This window comes from Gopherus flavomarginatus, chromosome 6 (assembly GCF_025201925.1).
Source record: "Gopherus flavomarginatus isolate rGopFla2 chromosome 6, rGopFla2.mat.asm, whole genome shotgun sequence".
NCBI lineage: Eukaryota > Metazoa > Chordata > Testudines > Testudinidae > Gopherus > Gopherus flavomarginatus.
In genome coordinates, this window is record NC_066622.1 from 137592341 (window position 1) to 137618234 (window position 25894).

At 42.8% G+C, this 25894-nt stretch overlaps 1 protein-coding gene across 15 annotated transcripts in view; it reads left to right on the top strand.

Annotated features, from left to right (window-relative positions):
- The first annotated feature begins 400 nt into the window (after window positions 1–400).
- The window catches only part of BTRC (beta-transducin repeat containing E3 ubiquitin protein ligase), a 179160-nt gene continuing 153666 nt past the window's right edge, over window positions 401–25894 (top strand). For 6 of the 15 annotated variants that reach the window (XM_050958052.1, XM_050958057.1, XM_050958061.1 and 3 more), the window contains exon 1: window positions 401–534. In XM_050958052.1, the coding sequence (XP_050814009.1) occupies window positions 487–534 (48 nt within the window). In that variant the 5' untranslated portion in view covers window positions 401–486. Of the gene's footprint in view, window positions 535–6047; window positions 6169–13138; window positions 13336–13542; window positions 13597–25894 lie in introns of those variants that run through there. The other 9 variants (XM_050958049.1, XM_050958053.1, XM_050958059.1 and 6 more) reach the window with 7 other exon arrangements.

Below are 25894 nucleotides of genomic sequence, written 5' to 3' on the forward strand. Positions count from 1 at the left end.
CACAAGCCACCAAGCTACGCTGGACCCGGCTTGCAACCTCCTTCTGCAACAACCAGGGCTAGACACTTCCTTAAAAAACTAGAAGGAGCCAAGGGCCGCCCTCATCACATGACTCCAGAAGCCGGGCCAAGAAGAGAAAGATCAGCAGACGCATGGAAGTCCTCGCAGTGATACTGCATAGACTTGCTCACCTACAGAGACTACATCTCCCATCAGCCACCGCGGCCCTCCCTCCGGCCTGGCTTGCGCAGAGCTGCTGCGGGAGCGGGATGGGCTGGCGCCGCGCGGCATGCCGGGAGCTGTAGTGCCGCTGTGCCGCCCAGGCGCTTGCCTGGGCCGCGGCCGGGGACTACATTTCCCGTGGGTCTGCGGGCGGCGCGTGCGCCCTGCCGGGGAAAGCGGCGGTTCCTGCTGGCGCTGGCTGCGGCCTGCCTGGCACTGAGGGAGGGGGCGGCCCAGGCCCCGGACCGGCGGCGGAGCAGGACTATGGACCCGGCGGAGGCCGTGCTGCAGGAGAAGGCCCTGAAGTTCATGGTGAGGGGCGGCGGCAGCGGGGGGCGAGAGGGCGGGTGTGGGGCCGACGGGGGGGGCAAGTGATGGGGGGGCCAGAGCTGGGGCACGGGGCAAAGGGGGGGAGCGCTGACCTATGGGAGGGCTGGGGGAGGGGGGCAGGTGGGGAGGAGGGGGACACCTGGAGGGGGTGGAGTGCTGACCTATGGGAGGGCTGGGGGAGAGGGCATGGGGCAGGTGTGGGGGGAGGACACCTGGGGGGGGAGGGAGGGGGTGGAGTGCTGACCTATGGGAGGGCTGGGGGAGGGGGCATGGGGCAGGTGGGGGGGAGGACACCTGGGGGGGAGGGAGGGGGTGGAGTGCTGACCTATGGGAGGGCTGGGGGAGGGGGCATGGGGCAGGTGGGGGGAGGAGGACACCTGGGGGAGGGAGGGAGGGAGGGGGTGGAGTGCTGACCTATGGGAGGGCTGGGGGAGGGGGGCAGGTGGGGGGGAGGAGGACACCTGAGGGAGGGAGGGGGTGGAGTGCTGACCTATGGGAGGGCTGGGGGAGGGGGGCAGGTGGGGAGGAGGAGGACACCTGGAGGGGGTGGAGTGCTGACCTATGGGAGGGCTGGGGGAGAGGGCATGGGGCAGGTGTGGGGGGAGGAGGATACCTGGAGGAGGGAGGGGGTGGAGTGCTGACCTATGGGAGAGCTGGGGGAGAAGTATCTGTTGGGTTACGGGGGGGCTGGGGCTCCTGGAAGGGAGGGGTAAGTGTTTCAGGGAGCCAGGCATCTGGGGGTAGGTGAGGGATTACCGGGGGCGGGGGATAAAGGGCTGGGGAACAGGGCATGCAGAGGGATTGGGGGTTGCTGAGTGGTGGGAGGCAAAGGGCTGAGGAAGGTAGTGTGGGGGCGGGGAGCGGATAGGTGGGCACCAGAGGGGGTAGGAGCAGATGGTGGTGGTGAAGGAGGTATTTGGTGTTCATCCTCTGAGACTCCCAAGTGTTGAAACATGGGAGGGCACTTAAGGTAGAATTGGGTGGGGAAATATGCCAGGGTGCTGAGTCAGGAAGAGGACAAGTTCTGGAGTATGAGAGACAGGGATCTTGGAGGAAGGGTGAGAGCCTTTGTAAAGTTTGTGAGATCTTTGGCCAGTGTTGGCAGTACGTAGTGAGACAAGTAGTAGGGCTTGGGATATCTTTTGGCTGGGTTGGGGGATGCTCGTGATGGGAATAGGGTTTACCTATAGGAGGTGGTGTTAAATGCTGGGATTTTGGTGCAAGAGTATGTGGGCAAGAGACATTGTGCTGGGGGGCAGGGAGGCACCTGCAGATGTGGAAGGAGGGCACCTGTAGGTAGTTTTACAATTCTCCGGTGGTCCTAGAGATTCTAAACAAGATTTGTGGCCTGATTTGGTGGTAAAAGGTGATCCATCAAGCAGTGGTGCCTGGGAGAGGTGAAGTTTTTGTTCTGTATGTAGTGTGTGGGGTGTATTAGTTTATCTGCTCATCTGCTCTCCATAGTTTTTTTTTTTGTTTTTTTTCCCTACCTTATGACCCTTTTTATCCTGGGTGCAGAGTTGTATATATTGACATTTTAATCAGTTATGTTTTCCTGCTATATATTCTTGTTAATAGAGTGGATGTAAAGAGCCTTTATATTGTCTTGGTTTATAAATTGGCCTGTGGCACAGAAAATAGCTGTGGGCATCAGTGGCCAAATCCGTTTTCAAATGTGACTGGTCTCTTTAGATTTGGGATAATATACCAAATGAAACAAGTTATATTCCTTTTTTTATCATTGTTGATATTTCTAGATTGTTTGCTTCAGTTTCTTGATGCTATTTTTGAACCAAACAGTGATGCCAGCTTAATTGAATGCTAATTTTAGATGCTCTAAACTGTTCTGCTTCTAAGAATACATTTCAAGTGACTGGCAACATTTGTTGAAAGTTTGTTTATTGTGGATTAATGATTCAGTGGCACAGAATTAAATCTTTACTCATAAAGAGCCTAAAATATGGCTATACTTTCAAAATTTATGCCCAACGTGGAAATATTGAAAAACTAGATGCAAATCTTGGCTTTCATTTGCACTTCAAAAGGTAGTAGAAAGTCTAAACTCTTAATTAGCTTCTATTTTTATCTTGTAGTATTGATATCTGTTTTTAAATCGCTTGTTTCTGTTCAGATCATTGAATTCTTTTGCCAGTTCCTTGTATTTTTGTCAGGTTTGTGGAATCTCAGGTTGAAGAGGTTAAAAAGATGTTGGATGTCAAAATATACTTGGCAGCAAAAAAAAAATAAAAGCCCTCTCCATTTGTGATTGACTAGAGGAGTGTGCCATATCCTGTTGGATATAGATCTGGCCATGGTAATCCACTTATTTGTGACCTCTAGGTTTGATAATTACAACTCATTGTACCTAGAAGTCATGAAGTCTTGTGCCTTGAAAAAATTCCAACTGTCTACTTAGTAGTACAGAGCACCATGTTGATGCTCCTGATTCTGCATTGGTTCCCTATTGAATAAAGAGTCCAGTTCAAGGTCTCTGACCTGATATTTGGAGCCCTCCATGGTATTGAACCTAGCTATCTGATGGAATACCTGACCCTCCATGACTACAGCCTGGCTATGTTCTGCTGGAAGAGTGAAACATCAATGAACTGGGAGAGGCATGTCAGTGTGGGAGAGAGAACTTTCACAGGAACAGGCCATAGACTGTTGAACTCTGAGTGTTGAGTGACCAAGGACTTCACTGCATTGAGGAATAAATGACAGAGTGCTTTGATTTTTAGTTTTCCTTAAAAGAGTTCTTCAGGACACACAAACGAAAAAAAAACAAACAAGAAAAACAATAAACTAAGCATTTTCTTTTACAGATTGGAAGGGAAGAGAGAGAGACTTTTATTTTCAGAATTGCTAACAGTGGTATGTAACCTGTCACTTAAATCAGCTTCTGTACCAGTCGACTGGAGGATCACTAATGTGATGCCAGTTTTAAAAAGGTTCCAGAGGTGATCCTGGCAATTGTAGGACAGTGAACCTAACTTCAGAAGGAGGCAAATTGGTTGAAACTGTAGTAAAAGAACAGAATTAATGGCCACATAGATGAACATGATATTTTGGGGAAAGTCAAAACAGCTTTTGTAAAGGGAAATCATGCCTCACCAATCTATTAACATTCCTCGAGGGTGTCAACAAACATGTGAACAAGGGTGATCTAGTGGATATAGTGTACTTGAACATTCGGAAAGCCTTTCACAGGGTCACCTTTTAGGCAAAATAAGTTGTCATGGGATAAGATGGAACTTTCTCTCATGGATCAGTAATTGGTTAAAAGATAGGAAACAAAAGGTAGGAATAAATGGTCTATTTTCAGGATGGGGAGAGGTAAATAACAGTGTCCCTCAGGGATCTATACTGGGACCAGTGCAGTTCAACATATTCATAAATGATCTGAAAATAAGGGGTAAACAGGTGGCAAAATTTTCAGATGATAAAAAATTACTCAAGATAGTTAAGTCCAAAGCTGACTGTGAAGAGTTCTGAAGGGACCTCACAAAACTGGGTGACTGGGCAACAAAATGGCAGATGAAATTCAGTGCTGATAAATGCAAAGTAATGTGCATTGGAATACATAATTCCAACTATGCATACAAAATGATGGGGTCTAAATTAGCTGTTGCCACTCAAGAAAGTGATCTTGGGGTCATCCTGGATAGTTCTGTGTGCACCGGTAGTCAAAAAAGTTAACAACGTTATGAACCATTAGGAAAGGGATAGATGGTAAGGCAGAAAATATCATAATGCCATTATATACGTCCAGGGTGTGCCCACAACTTGAATACTTCCTGCAGTTATGGTCACCCCATCACAAAAAAGATGTATTAGAATTGGAAAAGGTACAGAGAAGGGCAACAAAAAAGAATATAGAATAACTTTGATATGATGAGAGATTTAAAAGACTGGGACTTTTCAGCTTGGAAGAGACAAATAAGAGGGGATATGACAGAAGTCTATAAAATCATGACTGGTATAGAGAAAGAGTAAGGAAGTGTTATTTACCCCTTCCATAACACAAGAGCCAGGGGTCACCCAATGAAATTAATAGGCAGCAGGTTTAAAACAAACAAAAGGAAGTCCTGCTTCACACAACACAGTCAGCCTGTACCCAGGGGATGTTGTGAAGGCCAAAAGTATAAGTGGGTTCAAAAAAGAATTAGATAAGTTCATGGATGATCAGTCCATCAATGGCTATTAGCCAAGACCATCAGGGATGCAATCCTGTGCCCTGTGTGTCCTACACCTCTAACTGCCAGAAGCTGGGACTGAATGGATCACTTGATAATTGCCCTGTTCTGTTCATTCCATCTGAAGCATCTGGCACCTGCCACTGTCAGAAGGTAGGATATTGCGCTAGATGGATTGTTGGTCTGACCCAGTATGGCCATTCTTAAGTTCTTATCTTATTTATACTTGGGTTTTTTTTTTGGGGGGGGTGTTATATTGCTACCCTTCACTGTAGTTTCTGAGCACTTCCCACTTTAATTAGATTGGCAAAGCAAGGTCCCTAATTGGACTTCTAGGGGTCTTCTGCTCTTCTCACATCTCTGATTATGAGGGCTCTGCATAGAGCAGGTTTTTTGGAGGAGGTACAAGGGGCAATTGTACATGCCAATCAGGCCATGTTGGAAAACTGGTCTGTTGTTTTCTCTATCTCAAAATGCTTGGGAGGTGCTTAGATATTGTGGTGATGGCAGCCATATAAGTACCTACAGAGAGATGGAAAGATGCATTCTAGTGCCATCAATGGTGGATCATCTACTCTCCTGTATGTCCAAGTGGCTGATATGCTTGGTATACCATCACTCTGACTAAACGGGCCATAGATTGGGCCAAAGTGGGCTATGCAATTAATTATTGATTTACACAGCATAAGGTGTGCATTTCCATATCAAATATTGAGAAACTCTTCATAACGACCAGACCCATTATCTACGCGGCTTCGGGTATTTTCGTTTTGACTGCAGAGTCACATGTAATTACTGTTTGAAAACAGGTCTGTAGGTGGTGGTATTTCTGTCCCTGTCTGTAAGATTGGTTTTCATTTTTAAAATGTGTTGCTCCTAATCATCGGTAATGAAATTGGACCAATTGCTAAGCCACTAGATGTCAGGAAGAAATGCATACTAATTTTGTTATTGTTGTTTTCACACCTAGCCAGTGATGGAAAACATTATGTTGAAACCCCATCCAGTCACTTAATGGATGAAATGAAGCCTTGTGTAAAAACAGAAGCTTTTTTTTTTCCTATGGGTCAGAAATTAGTTTATAGATTTGACGTTTTGAAAAACGAAGTAGGCTCATTTTGTGGAGTTTCTTTTTTTTTATTTTTGAGGAGATGAGGATAGCAGAGGAAATGAAGCCCTTGTGCCTCATGGCTAATATTAGCTTGATTACTTGTCAGTGATATATTTATGATGCATCCAGCCTGTATCGATTTATTAGATAAATCTGATCATATGTAATACATATTATCTAATTAATTTTAGGTAATGACATTCTACCTACCTACCCAAATTACTCCTACAGTTTCAAGCAGACATAATATTCACTTACAATCCTAAATTGTTGTGTACTGTTAAGCAGCCCATCCTCAGAGATATTTTAATGGTGAGTTAAATGATTCCCTCTCTGTAGTTTATGCATTGACCTAATCTTGTAAGGATTCTCTTGGACCCTTTTGGGTGAAAACCGCTGTATAAATGCAAGATATAAAGGCAACATGAATTGTATAGGCCAGTGCTCTGTAGCAAGTGCAGGAGGGATTTTATAGCACTGCAATCTACTTGTGTTCCCATCATCCATTTTGTGGTGTTTCTTAAATACTCTGGATAAAACAGCACTCATCATAGGTTTAAGTTATAAGAGATACAGTGCCCTTCTAATGCATAAGCTTAGAGGAGAATCACATATGCGCCTTTCGTTTTTGAAAAAACTTCTTGTTTTAAATAAAGCTCTGTTTTTTTGTTAAAGAATATGGAATTTTATTGTTGTAACCATTTTCAAAAGTACTAAGAATGAGGAGTTCAATACGTAACTTCCCTATTTGAATAAACTGTTTAAAAATGTAGATACAGTACTTAAAGAATAAATGTAATAGGCTCAGCTGAGACTTTGATTAAATGTCATATAAACTAAACTATGTATGCCTGCATAGAATAGTAGATTTTTTTTTCAAAGTAGCTTCAAATGGTTCTTTTAAGTATATGAATGTTCTGATGATTATCTTTTTAATTAAAATGAGAAATCTTTGTTTAAAGTGGCATTCTGTTTTTTACAGCCTGTTACAGTCTCCGTAACAATCATTTCTTAAGTCTGAACGTTTTTAATTCCAGGAATCCACTTATATGAAACTATGTTTAGACTTAATTAAGGAATGATTCTTACAAAGCTTGTAAATAGCCAGGAAAAAAGGGACAGAAAATAAAACTGACAGTCACACTTAACAAAATGATTGTTACAAGGTATGTAATATGCTATAAAAATACAATAAAGTCCTTTTTAAAAGAGTTCATATTTTTGATCCTCATTCTGAAAGGTATTTAAGAAAAATATCAAGGCTCTGTGAAGCAACATCTGTTTTCCTGAATGGACTAGTGACAACTTCAATTGTATTTAATTAGCAGTGCATGGAGCTGTACCTGACCAATTTAAGATCCTGTTTAAAATGCCTCTGCAGGCAGTATTTTAATACAGATTTAAATTTTACCTTCTGTTTCTCACTATATGTGAATGAGGCAATTTCTCCCCACTGGCGTTCCTGCCATGGTTCGTGGATGGGAAGATGATACTGGCATTCTTCACTGATAATTTGTATGTGGAAGACAGAATATAACATTTCCCTTCCCTGGAAGGGAGAGATATAAGGCCTGATCTTTGGAGGTACTGAATACCCTTTACTGCCATAAGAATATCAGGCCATTAGCCTTTTCAACAGCTTTTGCCTTTGTGACCTCTTCCAGTACTGTTTAATAAATACAAGTTTCATCCCCCATTGACTGTACTGGCATTGATCCTCCAGAATGTTAAATACTTTGAGATCTGTGGATGAACAATGCTATATAAGAGCTAGGGATAGTAGTTGGTGGTGGTGTTAAGGTGCTATATAAATACCAAGTATGTTGTTTTCTCTTACCATAGCCTATGGTTTACAGCAACTATGGGAACATGCTGTCATTGCATTGCCAGAAAAATCCAATGTTTCCTTAAATTTGATGATTACTAGATTTCTAGTGACTTTTGACCTCCTCCTTGTAAGCCAGCCAATAAGCTAAGCAGGATCCAACATGATTTGTGTCTTAAAAGAAAAGTGAATCCTGAGCTGATTAACTGTTTTTCTCTGGCTGCTTAGTAAAGGCATTTGCAGTGGAAACAGACATTCAGATTCTTAGTCTATGTGGTGGTCCAGTTTGTATAGACTACTTCTAGCTTGAGTGTTGGTAGGACTGAACCTTTCATATCCTAGAACTTAAGGATTATTTTAGTAGTTATTTTAGATAAATTGATTTTTACAGTTTCCCTAATAGTATGCATGCATTGTTTTCATTTTGATAGATAGTACCAAGCGTCCAAGACAAGGGAAACATAAAGAGACATGTATCTAAGGAATAAAGAAGTTCAGGAGAGCTAGCAGTTTATCAAAGAGACAGTATTAAAGGCACAACTGCAAACTATGCGGATGAGAAGGGAAGATAGGAAGAAGGGTAAGAGGCCAATATGGCTCCATCGGGACTCTTTAATAACCTGAAAAACAAAAAGGAATCCTACAAACAGTGGAAACATGGAGAGAGTAATAAGAGAGGGAATACAAAAAGAATAGCATAGGCATGTGGGGACAAAATCAGAAAGATGTAACTTCTTCTGTGCTTTAGCCTAGCAAGGTACATAGAAGACAGTAAGAAGAAGTTTTTTAAAAATATATTAGGACCAAGAGAAAGATGAGGAAAGTGGGGAAGGAGAGCTAATAACAAATGACATCAAGAAGGCTGAGATGGTTAATGCTTTAATGTAGGAGCACAACTTGGTACCACATGGCATTTTGATTAAAACACTAGAGCAATATACAATGAATGTGGAGCACATTAAATGGATTAAAAACTGGCTCACTGATAGGTCTTAATATAACTGTAAATGGGGAATGATCATTAAGCAGATGTCTTTGCAAGAGTCTCAGTTCTTTGCCCTGTACTATTTAATATCTTTATCGATGACCTGGAAGAAAACATAAAATCAGCACTGATAAAGTTTGCAAATGACCCAAAAATCGAGGGAGTGGTAAGTAGTGAAGAAGATAGGTCACTGATTCAGAGCAATCTAGTTTGCTTGTTAAACTGGGCACAAGCAAACTGTGTGGTTTAGTATGGCTAAATGTAAATGTGTTCTTCTGGGAACAAAGAATGTAGGACATACTTACAGAATGAAAGAACTTCATCCTGAGACAAGACACAGTGACTCTGAAAGATTTGGGGTCGTGGTAGATAATCAGCTGAACACGAGCTCCCAGTGTGACACTGTAGCCAAAAGAGCTAATGAGATCCTGGGATGCATAAACGGGATTCTCAAGTAAGTTATTTTACCTCTGTATTTGGCATTGGTGAGACCACTGATGGAATGCTGTGTCCTGTTCCAGTGCCCACAATTAAATAGAGATGTTGATAAATTGGTGAGGATTCAGAGAATGATTAAAAAAAATTAAGAAAACATGCCTTATAGTAATAGACTCAAGGAGCTCAATCTAGTTAGCTCAATAGAGAGAAGGCTGAGGGATGACTTGATTACAATTTATAAGTACCTACTTACAGTAAGTCTACATTGCAGTGTAAGCCCAAGGTTAGTGGGACTTGAGCATCTACACTGATTCTTAACCCTATGTTAAGACTTTTCAAATTTGGGCTTTAATAAATGGAGATATATATACCTATCTCCTAGAACTGGAAGGGACCTCGAAAGGTCATTGAGTCCAGCCCCCTGCCTTCACTAGCAGGACCAAGTACTGATTTTTGCCCCAGATCCTGAAGTGGCCCCCGCAAGGATTGAGCTCACAACCCTGGGTTTAGCAGGCCAATGCTCAAACCACTGAGCTATCCCTCCCCCCAGCCTTTAACCTGGGGCTCTGGTGTCCACACTGCAGCATGCTGATCTGAGTTTAAGCAAACATATCCCAGAGTCCCTAGCACCCTCCTGAAATGTGGCCACTCTAGCCCTTTGACCATGATGTACTGTGGGAAATCTTTACTGCTCACCCTGCTTGTTACAGGAAGTTTGAACAGCCTGCCGAGCAGTCATTTTGGCCTGTGTACTCCAAGATACTGGAGCCAGCCTTTTGAAGAAATTCTCTTGCTTGCACTTTCACGCCTGTGTCAAGTAAACAGGCAGAGCTTCCATGAGATGCTGGTGGACATTTCCATCCATTTTCTGACCCACCAAAGGTACCTGAGGGATTTCATCATGGAGGAGGAACAGTACCCTTGCATGGCAGACTTGCACTGGCAGATTTTACTCAGTACAATCTGCATAGCCACTGATGCCCCCTACGTAAACCAGTGCATCTGGTGCAGGACTACAAGCAGGGACTGGTGGGATCACATTGTCATGCAGACCTAGGATGACCAGTAGTGGGTCCAGAACTTTTGCGTGAAGAAAGCTACAGTTCTGGAGCTTTGTGAGCAGCTTTCCCTGACTCTTCAGTGTAAAGAGACACACGTGAGGCGCTCTTGCCTGTCCAGAAGCAGGTTGCTATAACCTCCTGGAAGCTGGCTACCCTAGACTGCTACAGGTTTGTTGTTTACCAGTTTGATGATGGAGAGTTGACTGGTTAAAGTGGTAGCAGAGGTTTCTGAGGCAATCAGGCATGTGGTTTACTCCAAGGTGACAGGCATTCAAGATATTCTGGAGGTAATTGCTGGCTTCGAGATAATGGGGTTTCCTAACTGCACTGGGGCCATTGATGGGACTTGTGCTCTTCGTATGCCTCCTTAAGGAGTACATGAGTTCATAGACTGCAGAGGGCATTGCTCCATTGTTATGCAGGCCCTCGTGGATTACAGAGGCTGGGTTATGAATGTCAACGTGGGCTTATCATAACCTAGTCCCCGATTTGGACCTTAGCGTCCAAAATATGGGGGTTAGCATGAAAACCTTCAAGCTTAGTTACCAGCTTGGACCTGGTAAAGCTGCCACCACCCAAAAAATTAGAGTGTTTTGGGGCACTCTGGTCCCCACAAAAACCTTCCCTGGGGACCCCAAGACCCAAATCCCTTGAGTCTCACAACAAAGGGAAATAAACCTTTTCCCTCCCCCCCTCCAGGTGTTCCTGGAGAGATACACAGAAGCAAACTTCGTGAATCTAAACAGAGGGATTCCACCCTCCCCCGTTTCCAGCCTGGAAACACAAGCACTTCCCTCTTCACCCAGAGGGAATGCAAAGTCAGGCTAGTAAATCTAACACACACAGATTTCCCCCTGACTTCTTCCTCCCACCAATTCCCTGGTGAACTGCAGACTCAATTCCCTGGAGTTCCCCACTAAAGAAAAACTCCAACAGGTCTTAAAAAGAAAGAAAAATACATAAAAATGGTCTTTCTGTATTAAGGTGACAAATACAGGGTCAATTGCTTAAAAGAATATTGAATAAACAGCCTTATTTAAAAAGAATACAATTTAAAGCACTTCAGCAACTATAGACATGTAAATACAAAAAGAAAAACAATAGAAACCTTACTGCCTTACTATATTGTACTCACAACTTGGAAACAGAAGATTAGAAAGCAGGAAAACAAATCCCTTCTCATAGCCGAGAGAGCATACAGGCAGAAGACCAAGAACAAAGGACTCGCACACAAACTTCCCTCCACCCAGAGTTGAAAAAATCCTGTTTCCTGATTGGTCCTCTGGTCAGGTGTTTCAGATACTTCTTTCCAGGTGAAAGAGACGTTAACCCTTAGCTATTTGTTTATGACAGGGCTGCACTGGAAAAGTTCACGATGTCAGATTTTGCCTTTCAGGAGTCTACATTTATGGACAGGCCGGCACACTGGTCCCACTAAGTGATATAATAAGTGGAGTTATAGTCCCCACTGTTATTCTGGGGGACCCCACCTACATCTTTTTGCCTTGGTTTATGAAACCACACCCTGATTTCAGAGGCCCTGGCAAAAGGAGGTTTGTTTACACTCTCAGCAGGTGAAGAATGGTGGTTGAATGTGCTTTTGGCAGATTAAAATCCTGTTAGAGGTGTCCACAGAGCCATTTGGATGCCAGTATCATCAGCACTGTCTGCATTACTATGGCTTGCTGTGCTCCTTGCAATCTTTGTGAAGCCAGAGGTGAGTCATTTCCCCCTGAATGGACATGTGACAACAAGGGGCTGCTGAATTGCTATGCTCAGCCAAACAGTGCACTTACCCCAGCTCAGGTTGGCTGCACCCAGGTAACAGAGGTCGGGGATACTTTGAGTTCTTACCTTATGGCCTTGCACAGCTCAGTGGAAGAGGGGGACTAGCACCTGCACGAATGTGCTTGTGTGGGGAAAGGGACTAATTGATTTTGGGAGAAGTTTGCTCGATTGCCATGCAGTATACTTATGCATGACACGTTGAATACTGGATTGGTGGGTGGCATGAATTACAGTGTAGGTTCATAGAAGGAAGGTATTGAAATGTGAGTTGCTGTACCTAACCTTATAGAGGAATAGTTAAATTAAACAAAGTCTGTGTTTGGCTAGCCAACTACAAAAGCAGTTTCTCCTTCCTTGGTGTTCACACCTCAGCTGCTAGAAGAGGGCCTCATCCTCCCTGATGGAACTAACCTCATTACCTCTAGACTGATTCTGGCCTGCATATTTATACCTGCCTCTGGAAATTTCCATCACATGCGTCCAACGAAGTCCCATGAAAGCTCATTCTCCAATATGTCTGTTAGTCTATAAGGTGCCACAGGACTCTTTGTCGCTTTTTATAGAGGAATAATGTTGCTTAGTCATGTATAATTGCTCCTGATCATGTTTTTAGCTTTATCTCAAATCATGATTGTATGAGGTGATGCACAGATAGCAATAAACTTTCCTGATGATATAAAAAGCTTTATTTGTAAAGTGTTAAAACTGTATGACAGTCGCCTATTGCTACACAGGCCAACTGACATTACAACACCCAAAACAAGTACCAGCAAAACATTTCCAAAACAAAAATATAAAAGAGTAGGAAACAGTGCAAACATAACTTAATCCCCCTACTGCTACTTGGCTCCATGTTCTCTATTCCCTTCTTTCCCTTTTTTCTGTGCACTTGGTGTGAGGCTGGGGATGGAGGTATCCACAGGAGAGGGGTTCAAGAAGGAAGGCTCCAGGGGGTTTAGTTGCTCTGTCCAGCTGCCTATGGGGTTTGAATGCATGGGCTGCCCTAACATGGAGTTGTCCAAGGTATTTTTTGACTGAAGCCACATTGCAGGGAGATCAGGTCATGGTGTAGGAGAGGCAGCAGGAGCTGGTGCTCCACCACCCATGATGATGAGTCACTCAAACAGTGCTCTCTGAGCTCTGTCCTCCTCCCTTAGCCACCATTTCTGTTCTAGGAACTGTGTTGCAAGTGCCTACTCCATAGCTGAAACCCTGTCCTGCCCTCGGGTGGCAAGCCTCGGCCTTTCCACCTGCCTCTCAGCATGCTGCTGTTCCAGTCTTTCATCTCTCTGCTGCTGGTATTGGACTGCTTGTCAGCCCTTTCAAGAAATTTGACTATAACTTCATCACAGAAACGCTTTCATCTGGAATGGTCCACAAAGGTATATTGGGCCAGGCTTCAAATTCTGGATGTACAGCAGCCAGTGGAGATTGAGGGGCCTGAAATAGGACAAGAAATTGAGGGTTATTGTCTAAAATAGCTCAGTGGAGAAGCACAGAATTAATTCTCATGGAATCTCAAGGACATAAAATGTCATATTTCAAAACTGAACCAAAATATATTGTGAAAGGGATGCTTCTGTCCACAGAATCTCTCTGGATACAACCTGGTTAATCACAGTTCCAGAAGTGCAGAGACCATGGTAAGTTAAAAATTGTAAACTTTTTTGATTTTATAAAAATTTCATAAGTAATTGGATTGTCTGGGGTGGCAACAAGTGCACTTGCAACAAAAGGCTTTTTCTATCATTTCCTGCCTTTAATGTTTTGGAGGACATAACTGTTACTTGTGGTGCCCTCTTGGAGAAAGGAGATGTTATTCAAAGCTGTTGATGGGAAATCTACACTATACACAGCTGAAGTATTCAAACATATGTGACTGAACAGCACATCTATGAGTGGAGTGAGCTACTCAGCTACTGAGGTGGCCCGGGAAAATATGCTTTTCCCTGCAATGTGACCACCTAGCTGGAGTTTCTGTTTCAGAAAGAGTTTGCAGATATCAGCAACCAGGCGTGTGTTAAGAATCCATGAAGGAATTAATAGGATGCTGTGTTAGGTTACCTGTGCTGAGACCGACATAATGTATGTCACTTGGGGCGTGTGTGTGTATGTAATATGTGCACCCGAGTGACATAAATTTTGCTGACATAAGTTGTAGTGTAGACATAGCCTTAGATTGAAAACAGACCGACCAGAATTCAGCTACATGCAGTACGCCCTCGCTATAATGAACCCTTCGGGATCCAAGCCATTTACTCGTTAGAGCCAGGGGTTCTTCATAGCAAAAGAGACCTGCTGCACCTGCGGCGGGGGCTGACAGCTCCTCCAGTCCTGGGACTGGAGATGGGATCCAGGTACCAGGTCTACTATATCCAAAGGTTTGTTGTTATGAAGGGTGTTGTAGTGAGGGTGCACCGTACATAGACAATAGATTTCCAAAGGGGTCCACAAATAATTTAAAAAACAAACAAAAAAAAATAGGTTGAGAACCACGGCTTTACTGTTTGGAATTCTGGGTTGCCAGTTTGAGCTCCACATGGGTAGGGGAGGGGAGACACCAAAGTGCTCTGATACAATCTGCCATTAGCAGATACACGCTGGTAGCCAGGGCGTTTCATAACTTTTGCATTAGTTCTTAGAGCAGAAATCCCTCCCATTACTGTAATAATTAACTTTTAAATTGGAGTCAAACTTACTGGGCTCAGGGATGGCTTCTGTCTCCTCTGGGTTTGCTGCAGGCTTGGCAGTGGGGTGGTCCTTGGAGGATGTGGGTGGGGAAGAGGCATCAAACAGCTGTTCCTGTTGATCCTGGCCCACAGCCTGATCTGTGACTGGTTTCAGAAACAGTCACTTCATGCTCCTCACTTGCAGCCTGCTGCTGACTCCCATCAGTTACCAGCCTAGATTCAGGGAACAGCAGGGCACCACCTTGGCTGACCAGGTTGTCATGCACCACGGTTGGCTCCATGCTGGGCACAGTTCCCAGCACCAGGTCAAACTCCTCATAAAACGGACATGAGGTTGGCGAGCTGTCTGAGGTACTGTTTTAGTCCCTGGTCTGCCGGTACCTGTTCGTAAGCCACTTAACCCGCTCCCTGCACTAGTCACCAGTCCGGAGAATTTACAGAGTTGCCAGCTTTTTAGTTATTTGCTGGTATGCATGATCATTCCTGGTACTTCACTAAAATCCACAGTTTTACTGGCCTCACACCAGAGATTTACCAAAATCTAGCTGTGCTCCTATGACCATGAAGCAGCACACTTTGCAGAAGGCTTGTTCTGTTCGGTCTCAATTGCAAACACAGAAGGGTCTCTGATGGGCTGTTTGCAACTCAGTGATCAGAAGACAATAGAAGGGTTAACGCTGACTCACTGAGCTGCAGATATCCATCAGAGGGGGATAGCTTCTGTTTTCAGTTGAATCAATTGGAGATTGCTGGGATAGAGATGACTGAGGAAGTTGGCTACTTCTGGTGGACTCCAAGGACAAGTCAAGCGGGGTTGCGCCACCACTGCAAAGCAATAGGACTTGACCTTGTGTCCCAGCTTTATTCTGGCTTGGACTCTCTACTCCTGCTGGGGTGCAGGTCCAGGCCTAGGGTTAGCACGATTCATCTGTAGATTTAAGGGAGGTTAGGCTTGCGTCTGAGCCAGAGTGCTTATTGCATTGTAGACATACCTTTGGGAACAAATATTTAATAACGGGCTCTTCAGTCTAGCAGAGAAATGTCTAATACAGGAGTCAGCAACCTCTGGCACACGGCTTACCAGGGGGCCGGGCCAGTTTATCTGCCGCGTCGGCCGATCGTGGCTCCTACTGGCCATGGTTTGCCATCCCAGCGCTCTGCCTTGACTACACAAGCCGCATTAAAGCACTACCACGTTAAAGTGTTGCCAGTGTAGACTAGCTCTCACTGGCTAGGCAGTAGTACTGCTGAAAAGGATCTGGGCATAATAGTGCTCAGGGTTGGGGTGTGCGGTGGCGCTTACCTCGGTGGTGGTGAGGCTCTGCAGAAGCAGGCAGCATGTTCCTGCAGTTCCTAGGTGGAGGAGCCAGGGGGCTTTGCGCATGCCCCTGCAGCTCCCATTGGCTGTGGTTCCTGGCCAATGAGGGCTGCGGAGCTGGAGCTTATGGTGGGGGCAGAGCATGGAGCCCTCCATGGCCTTCCTCCCCCTAGGAGCTGCAGGGACAAGAGGAGCTGGGTAGGGACCCTGCCAGCCCTGCCAAGCCTCCCCTCTTCCAGCAGCAGCAGGAGTCCTGGACTGTGTACCGTCGCCCGCCTCTCCCCTGCCTCCCCACAGCACCAGCAGGGGTTCTGGGCAATGGCCCTCGGCACCTGTGGAACCCCCAGCCTCCCTGGCCCAAGTTTTAGTCGGGGCTGTATAGTACAAGTCATGGACGTGTCACGGGCTGTGAATTTTTGTTTACTGCCTGTGACCTGTCCATGTTTCTTACTAAAAATACTTGTAACTAAAACATAGCCTTAAATATGAGTCAGCAGTGTGATACCATTGCAAAAAAGTCTAATATCATTCTGAGGTGTATATTAGCAGAAGTATCATATGTAAGACACAGAAGAGAATTGTCTTGCTCTACTCAGCACTGGTGAGGTCTGACCTGGGGTAATGTGTCCAATTCTGGGCGCCCCACTTTTGGAAAGGTGTGGACAAATTGGAGACAGTCAAAAAATGATAAAAGGTTAAGAAAACCCGACCTATGACAAAAGGTTAAAAAAACCTGGGCATGTTTAATTTGGAGAGAGAAGACTTTGGGGCGGCCAGGGGACGACTTGATAACTATCTTCAAATCTGGTAAGGGCTGTTATAAAGAGGACTGTGATCAGTTGTTCTCTGTTTCCACTGAACATAGGCCAAGAAGTAATGGGCTTAATCTGCAGTAAGGGAGATTTAGGTTAGATATTAGGAAAAACTTTCTAATTAAGTAGGCTTGGAAGGATTAGATTATTGGTAAATGTCAATAAACGTCAATTTCACCGTACGCACACAAATAGAGGAGAGAATACTTGAATCAATAATTGAAATTTACAGCTAGACAGTAAGAAAAATGTTGTGTGAGAAGATATTAGAGTTTGATTTAAGGATATTTACTTCATATATTTCGACATGATGTTGACAATTTGTTTTTTAATGGTTATCAGGTTTTAAGTTTTTGAATCTCAATATCTACTGTCATTAAATAATTACCTGACTCCCCCCACATCATTTACTGCAACTGTGAAAATTTATGTAAAAATAGAAAAGAATCTTAAAACCCATAATTTTGTGCAATTATGAAAATTAAATTGATAAAAGTCTTCAAAAATACTTAAAATAAACACTGATATCTGTTGATTCCTGCTGTGCCTAACAATAAGGGTAGTTAAGTTCTGGTATAGGCTTGCAGGAGAGGTTGTAGAATCCTCCTTATTGGATGTTTTTTAAGAACAGGCTAAACAAACACCTGTTAGGGATGGTCTGGAGTTACTTGGTCCTGCATCAGCACAGGAGGCTGAATTAGATGATCTCTCCAGGTCCCTTCCAGCCCAACATTTGTATGATTCTGTGCTAAGTATAATTATATAAAGCAGCTGGTTGTTAAATACAGGGTTGCAGAGGTTTTTTTTGCATTTTAGATGACTACTTAGTGATTTAAGTTAACTACATCGTAATCACTTTTTCCCTTCAGTTTGTGGGTTTGCTGGAATCAGAGTGTGTGTGTGTGTGTGTATGTATATATATATATATTTAAGCCTTGATTTCCTTTCTTCTACTCACACCACCTGCTTTTGGCTGCAGTTTTTTCTATGGTTGGTACAGGCTTTAGGTACTTCACTAACTCACCCCTACTCTTCTTTTAATTTTTCATTTTAGCCACTTTGCTCCATTATATGTATGCAATTATAAAAGCAAATGGAAAATTTGTTATTGCATCACTGAAGTATTTCGTTTCATAGACTCAAAAGCAGAATTTGGTGCTCCATGCCTTCCCCCTTATTATATATACTATAAACATCAGAGGGAATAGGCTGACCTTAATATTTGCTTCCCATACTAAATCGTTGCCTTGCAGCAGTTATTTCCCACTGAATAAAAAGTTTAATTTCACGCCCTGATTAGTGCTAGAATGTGCAGGTGGATATTTGTTTTATGCAGCTAAACTAATCTGCCTTGGCAAATGATTTGCTAGTCAGCAGAGCTATAATTCCTCATGAGTATTTGGTGCTAAATTATAGTTCTCTTTAGTAAGGTAAATCAAAGCATTCTAACCACAAAGCTTTGGTTAGGCCAGGGTTTTCATATATAAAATGAAAAAAGAGTGGGGATAAATGGAGTGTGACAAGGACACAGCATAGGGTCAGACTAGCATGTGATATGAAGGGGGTAAGGAAGGTTTCTAGGAAGAATGAAAGAAATGAGTGTTATTTGGTATCTCTGTGCGTACCCCAGTGAGACCATGCAGATAATGTAAACCATTCTTAGGTTGCCTAGTTCAGTAGTTTCCACTGAATAAAACAACTGTGGTCTGTGGCGAACCCATTAGTGCGACTCAAAGAGCTGGCTAGGTGCATAGTGCTTACTCCTCATTTGCAGATGCTAGTTCACATTAAAAGAAAATAAAAATACCATACTGTCATCTTATTCCTTTTCCTTGTGAACAGTTGTCACAGGAATGTTACTTGATTTCAGTAATTGTGAATGGCAAGAGATGTGTGAGCTGATATTTCTATTAAGATGTGGTCCACATTATGAACAAGTTTGAAAAGGTGACTAGAAAACACTTCAGGTTACAAATACCCATTGGCAGTTAGATGGGTCCCAACAGCAACCTCTTATTCCAAGAAGTTCCCACGTTAGCAGTTTGGTTTATGTCATCGTGTTTTGTATTGAAAAATATGGATTTCTAATTACAGTGTAGCCCATTTATAGTTAACTTGGAAATGATGAAACTTTGGTTACAGTAATGTGAGTGGTGGAGAAATTCCACTTTCTTTTCATTTGACAGGTGGTGGTGTTCACTATATTAATTTGTTCATTAAAAATGTGCGTGTACAGCACATCTGTATTTGCAGTAAAATATCCGTTTGGAAGATCAACAAAGTTTTCAGCAGCTTGATTTGGTAGTCTTAAAAATTTAATCCTAAATGAGAAAGGAGAGGGAGCTGGAATCAGCTTTTGCAATTTTCTCATTCTCTTATTCACTTGTAATGGCTGCCATAATCTATGCCTGTGTGTGATGGTGGAATTTTACCTGCAAGGCCTGTGTGGATAGCTACATTCAACCAGTCTGGCTGCCATCCTACTGGTATTTCCCCAACCTGACCTTTTTCTCTACAATATTTTGTTCAGAGAATGCTCAACCAGGTCACTTATTTATACAGAATTTTAGGTGCTCATACAGACTTGCTGAATGTAGTATTTGTGTGTCTAGGGAAACGGAAGAGTTAAAGGGAAAACTGTAGAGTTTCTATCTGCTTCATCTAAATATTAAGTGTTTAAAATATAATTAATAAACAGTCAAACATGAAATTGTTATCTTGACAGCCTCCTGAGGCAGATTAAGACTGAGAAAATTCTGGACCCCATAAAAACCACTGAAAATCAGACATTTTCAGAGTTGTGTTAAGATATGTTCTGTACGTGCATGCATCCAACGAAGTGGGTATTCACCCATGAAAGCTCATGCTCCGATACGTCTGTTAGTCTATAAGGTGCCACAGGACTCTTTGCTGTTTTTAAAGATATGTTCTGTATCTTAAAGAACAGTACTTTATAGTGCGTCTGTGAGGCTCTCAAAAGACTTTACAGGAGTGGGTATATATTATCCCTGGTTTGCAGAAGGGGAAACTGGGTCTCAGAAAGGTGAAGTAATTTGCTTAAGGTCACAAAGTAAATTGATAATGGGAGAAGAGTGGAGAATCCAGATCTCCTAACATCCAGTCGTCTGCTTCTAACCATGTTTGGGTTAATTTTACAACTTGCTAACCACCTGTTAAGGTAACACATTTTATCATTAAAATTAATTTTAAAAATGGTTTGAAGCTGTCTGTTTTTAATGGGATCTGAATATTCTTAGTCCTAATCTGCCTCATGAAATTTGTCATTCTTCTAGGAAGTACAGTGTTACATCGTTAAAATATCATCCCTTCCCCACTGAGACACATCAGTCTCATTCACTAAACGGGGATACTGAAACAATGACAAGTACTTCTGAAATATGTATTACAAATTCCTTTATTCTTTTGTCTACAAGATCCACAGACTCTCAATCTGTCAGTCACTGATACAGGGGGCTGTGGCCAGCTTTTTGTTCTGCTGATAGCTTCAGGATGGTCTACCAGGCTGCCTGCTGCAGAGCAAAAAAAAAAACACCATTATTTAAAAAAAGTTTGGCTATAAATAAGCTTTCTGTAACTGTTTCTGGTCTTCCCTCACATTGCGAATTTAAGGGTCTGGTTTCTCTTTACTCCTGAGACACTAGGTACACCCTCTATCACCATCACTCCTGCGAGTGCAGCATGGAGAAGGGCAAGAAGAAGGGGAAGGCAGGTATGTGCGTTCTCGGAATCACTCTACTTGCAGAGATCTTGGATGGGGATCTCTGCATATTCTGTGGCAGGTGCAGGCAAAGGAATCCGTTATCTGCATCTGTTTCACAGCCTTCTGACGCTGATTCTCCAGAGAGGGGCAGGTCTAAGAGAATGAAGCACAAATCCAGATCTTGCTGGCCCAGGAGTCCTTAGTGTTTTTGTAGGAGGAGGGATAACTTTTAGATTCGGAACAGGAACCCCAGGAGGAGGAAAAGCAGGAAAAACTTTTCCAGTTGGACTTCTTTGACTCCAGGGCGGTTTCCAGTTTAGCTCTACCCCTTAAGAAAAGTCTGTGAAAGATGAAGAGTAGGAACCAGCTCAGAACAGCAGTGACACAAAGTATTCTCTCAGGATCCAGAACCAAACCTTGTGGCCTTGATAGATGTGATTGAGGAAGAACAGGGATCACCCAAGAAACCTGCAGACTAAGCAAGGTGGCTAAAAACTGTCAGTGTTACAATGTTTAAATCAGATTTTGTTTCTGTTTCTAAGATTGGTGCCACGCTGACATACCTACTTAAGGAAACTGTGAATTAGGCTCTAAGGACCCCACAGACAGGAGGATGGGCACCACACTCAGGAGAAACTTGAAGGCTGCCTTTTTATCCCGGGGAATATAAGTCCTATTTAGAATTCAAATAATCCTTTTGAGGCTTACCATCAATTTTAGCAGATGAGACAATCCCAGCTATTTTGGAGAAAGTGGTCTAGAACCAGAGTTGGCCAATCCAAGTATGATGCATCCACAAGACCACCTGGTCCTTCCTACCAAAACTCATGATTCTCAGCCAGAGCAAACGGATGGAGTAGCACATAGTGCATAGTCTATTTCAGTTTGTGGCTAATTAAGCCTCAAATCATCTCTGGCAAGAGGGTTCTGGAATGTGTCCTGAGAGGTTCTGCATTGGATATACTTAACTCCCCTCCTCCCATTTCCAGGAACCCTGAAGTGTGGGGAAACAGCCCACAATCCTTCATTTCCTGCAGATTAGAGCAACAGTATGAGTTGCAGCCCAGAAAAGGGACAAACCCTGTACTCCATTCTGTGCCTGGGTCAAGAAGAAATCGGGAAGCAGCAGGGCAGTGCTTGACCGGAAACATCTCAACAGGTTCCTGAAAAAGTCCAGATTCAAAATGGAAATGTTAGTCCATAACAGTGACCGTCTATTGTCAATAGATTTAAAAGATGCAAACCTCCACGTCTCCATTCGTCTATCTCACTGCAAATGTATCCATTTTTCACCGTTGAAGTCCAACACTTCCAATATAGTTCATTACCATCTGGCCACACCACAGCACTTGAGGTATTTATGAAGGTACTAGAGCCTTGGTAGCTGCTCTTATGTTGGAAGAGATTTACCTCTGTCCATTCCTTAATGACCTGTTGATAAGAGCTCCGTCCAGAGACAAGTGGTACAAAGTGCTGAAGGTAGTCTAAGAAGTAATTGGCTTAATCTGCAGCAAGGGAGATTTAAATTAGATATTAGGAAAATCTTTCTAACTATCAGGGCAGTTAAGCTCTAGATTTGTCTTCCAAGAGAGGTTGTGGAATCCCCACCATTGGCGGTTGGGCCAAGAGTGGTCTAGATTTGCTTGGTCCTGCCTCAGCACAGAGGGCTGGACTAGAGGACCTCTCAAGTTCTTCCAGCCCTATATATCTATGATTCTGTGAAACAGGGCTTTGGAGCAGAGGCTGGAGCACGGAGCAGCTCCGGAGCAGTGGAGCTGCAGGTTTTTGCCTGGAGCGGAGCCGGAGCACAGGTTCAAAGCCCTGCTGTGAAATAATCCTTTCTCTGAGTTACAAGGTCCACAGATTCAACTCTCTCTTGTTTGGAGTATTTCTTTGGCCACTAGAATAAGAAGTCCTGTATGGGTCATTCAGATAGGTCGTAATGTTATGCTTTACAGTAGGATTTCAGCTTATTGTTATAGTACATATAAACTCATTAAATCCCAGTCCACGGGGGTTATCATTCTGTGCTATGGAAGTGGTCTCAACTGGAGGGCTCTTCAGTGCACTTGGGCTTGCCCATTCCTATCAGTGGTGAACAGGTCTAATTCTGCCATGCAGACTGAGAGTCCATCATTAAGGGATATGTGAACCTTATAATTCTGAGGAAATGTTCAGAAAGTCAGTTTTCCTGTTCATCAGATGAGTTGGTCAACAAATCACTGCACAGAAGTATTTCTTAAGATAACAACTGAAAAGGAATTAAAAGTTAAGCAGCCCAGCATTTGCTCTGTAGTGTCATGAAGGAGATGTGGGTTCAATTTCCAGCCTTCTTGATTTGAATTGCATGGGGTGGGGATGCTATAGAGGCTGCCCTCTCCTCTTTCTATTAAATGCTTTTTAAAATATTATTTAATCAAACCCAGTAAAATCTCATTCTGCTGTGTTAAATAATTAGCACATATAGATTCCATGCTGATACAAGCACATTCTTTTTTTCAATGTACTTCTCATGTGATAAGATATACAGGTGTAGCAACAATCAGATTTGCCTTTCATGTACCATAGAGGTTTTCATTTTATAATGATCCCACTGTGGTATAGTTATCCTTTTTATTCTTTTTTTTTTTTTTTTTTAATCGAAGTGGAGATACAGATATTTAAGAACCCTTCTTGCACAAGGATCGCTGTACCTGCTGGGTACTTAATTAGCACTTGTTTATGACACGGTGTCTGATTTGATTTTTAAAACAAATTGCACTGTGAAGTGGTGGATATTTAAACTGTATAGTAACCACAGCTCCAGCTGTGACTCAAATATTGTAAGCCTTCAGGGGCTGTGTTAGGCTTAGAAAATAGGAACTCGGGCCTGTAGTTTAATATCCTCTAAAAATCAGCTTTTTGGAGGGTAAATAAGGGGCTTCCACAGGATTTTTAAAATCTTGACTCATTCTCAGAAGTCAGCCATTCCAGACCTCACAAGGGACTATAAAATCTATTAGGTTAAACCTGGAAAAGGGGACGAGGTAACTAAAGAAGAATACAGTCAGCTAATGCTTGTAGGGAAAAGACAAGGGCAGCAAAAAACAAAATGAGTTATTCTGGTCCATTGGGTTATGGGGAATAACAAGGGTTTTAATATAACTGGGGGTTGGGGCAGGAAGAAGTGCTAGAGAGAAAGTAGGCCTATTAATAAATACAAGTGGAGATTAAATTTGACTCAAAAAAAGGCTAAGATAGTGTGAACTCCTTTTTAAAATCAGTCTTCAGTGATAATGATAAGCAGCTTTCAAAGCAAGGAAGGCACTACAGATAAGCTACTGATACAGGGCAGATGATGGCTGTGTCACAAAACTGTTAATGGAGTTAGCAAATTAACTGACTTACCACTGGTAGCTATGTGTTTTAAAGTACTGTAAGATTCAAGGGAAAGAAAAAGTAGCACCAGTTATCAAAGGAAGAAAGAAAAGTTATTTTGGCAGGTACCACCCCGGTAAGACTAACTTCTGTCACATGTACAATAATGGAGCAAATATTAAGATCACTCCTTAGTGGAGAATAATGAAACCATGAGAAATAAGTAGTATATATTTATAGAAAGAAGAGTAGATCTTGCTAAGCCAATTGATTGCTTTTCTGATAGAATTGCAAAATTATTGAAAAACAGTAAATCTGAAAGATTTGAGTGATTAATTTAAAAGGTGATTTTAGTTAAAGTGGTGCAGCTGTGTCTTGTAGACAAGGCTCAGCCCATACTTAAGCAACTAAATAAGTTGCCTTTTTTCCAGAAGTGCCAACCTCACATCTCCCACTTGAGTCATTTGGAGCTGTAGTTCTGTTATCGCTCATAGGTCTGTCAGAGTTGCTGTTTTCCAGGCCTCCCTACTTAAACTGCTCATTTATGCTGAAAACGCTACTTTTGGGGCCTCATTCTCATCTTTACTGGGACAACTCAAACACAAAATTGATACACAAAAAGCCCATCCTTTATTTTAGCAACCAACACCTCCTCCCAAATATATTACATTTCCAGAAATCAGAGCTGAAATGCTTTCACCTAACTATACTCTTCCAACAGAATTTGCACTTTGAAGTTAACAGGACGTGAGTGTACACAAGCCCTGAGGAGCACTGGTTGCACCAGTTTAGTTAAAATGGTGCAGAGCCCGTAGTGTGGATGCAGTTATACCAGTATAAAGGTGTCTCTTGCTGGCATAGCATATTCCCATATAAGGAAGAGGAACAAGCTATATTGGTACGAGGCACCTTGATAACAGTATCCACAGTAGGAGTTGTACCAGTAATATTGGTACAAGATCACACCCCTAACCAAATGAGTTACACTGTTACAAAAGCTATGTATGCTAGACCTACGTTACTTAGATGCTCTGGTTCCAAATATGGGCTGGGAACCAAAGTTTAGGGTCCTATTTTTGTAAAATCGGCCTGTGTTCATAAAAAAGTTTACAGTAACTTTGTTAATCCTCTGAAAGTCTAAATAACCTTTTATTAATATCTGAGGTGACTTTATTTTGAGATGACAAAGATTTTATGCAACTAAGAGATGTTTTTAACAAAAATAAAAATTTAGCTTGGTGCTGCAGACACTTGTGCGCATGCTTAAAGTTAAGCAAGAGTAGTCCCACTGAAATCAGTAAGACTGCTATGTAAATAAAGTTAAATGCCTGAGTAAGGGCTTGTCCTCACATACAGCAGCGTAGCCCCAGTGCTTTGCAGAAGATTTGCCTACGCCAACGGGAGAGCTTCTCCTGTGGGTGTAGTTAATTCACCTCTGCGAGAGGCGGTAGCTATGTGACTGGGAGAAGCTCTCCCGCCAACACTACACAGTCTACATGGCAGGGGGGTCAGGTCGGTGGATTTTTCACGCTACTGAGTGACGTAGTTGTACTGATGTAGGTTTGCAGTGTAGACCAGGCCTCAGTGTTTGCAGGATTAGGCCTTTAATTTTCAGGATTTTATTTTGGTTTTTTTGCTTATAACAGCTTTATAAAATTCCAGTAAGACACTCTACCAGTAGCAGCATTTTGAGAACAGCATTTTTAATTTACTTCATTATATATTTTAATCAAAGTTTCAATTGTGTGAATTTTCAAATTAGTTTTACAAAGAAAGCTTTAGCCTGAGTTTTTTTTAATCCAAGTGGTTTAAATAATAAATTTAAATCGGTTATTTAAATTGCCCCATCTTGGTGTGCTTTGTAAACATGAAGCAGCATGCCACTCCTATGCGGTAGGTTAGTATTACCCCCCTTTTACAGCTGAGGGGACTGAAGTATAGAGAGAAGTGAAGCCATTTGCCCATTTGCCCATTTGGTAGTCGATGGTAAGTCTGGACTGGTATCCAGGCCTGACTCCCAGCACTTTGCCTTAGTCATAAGAT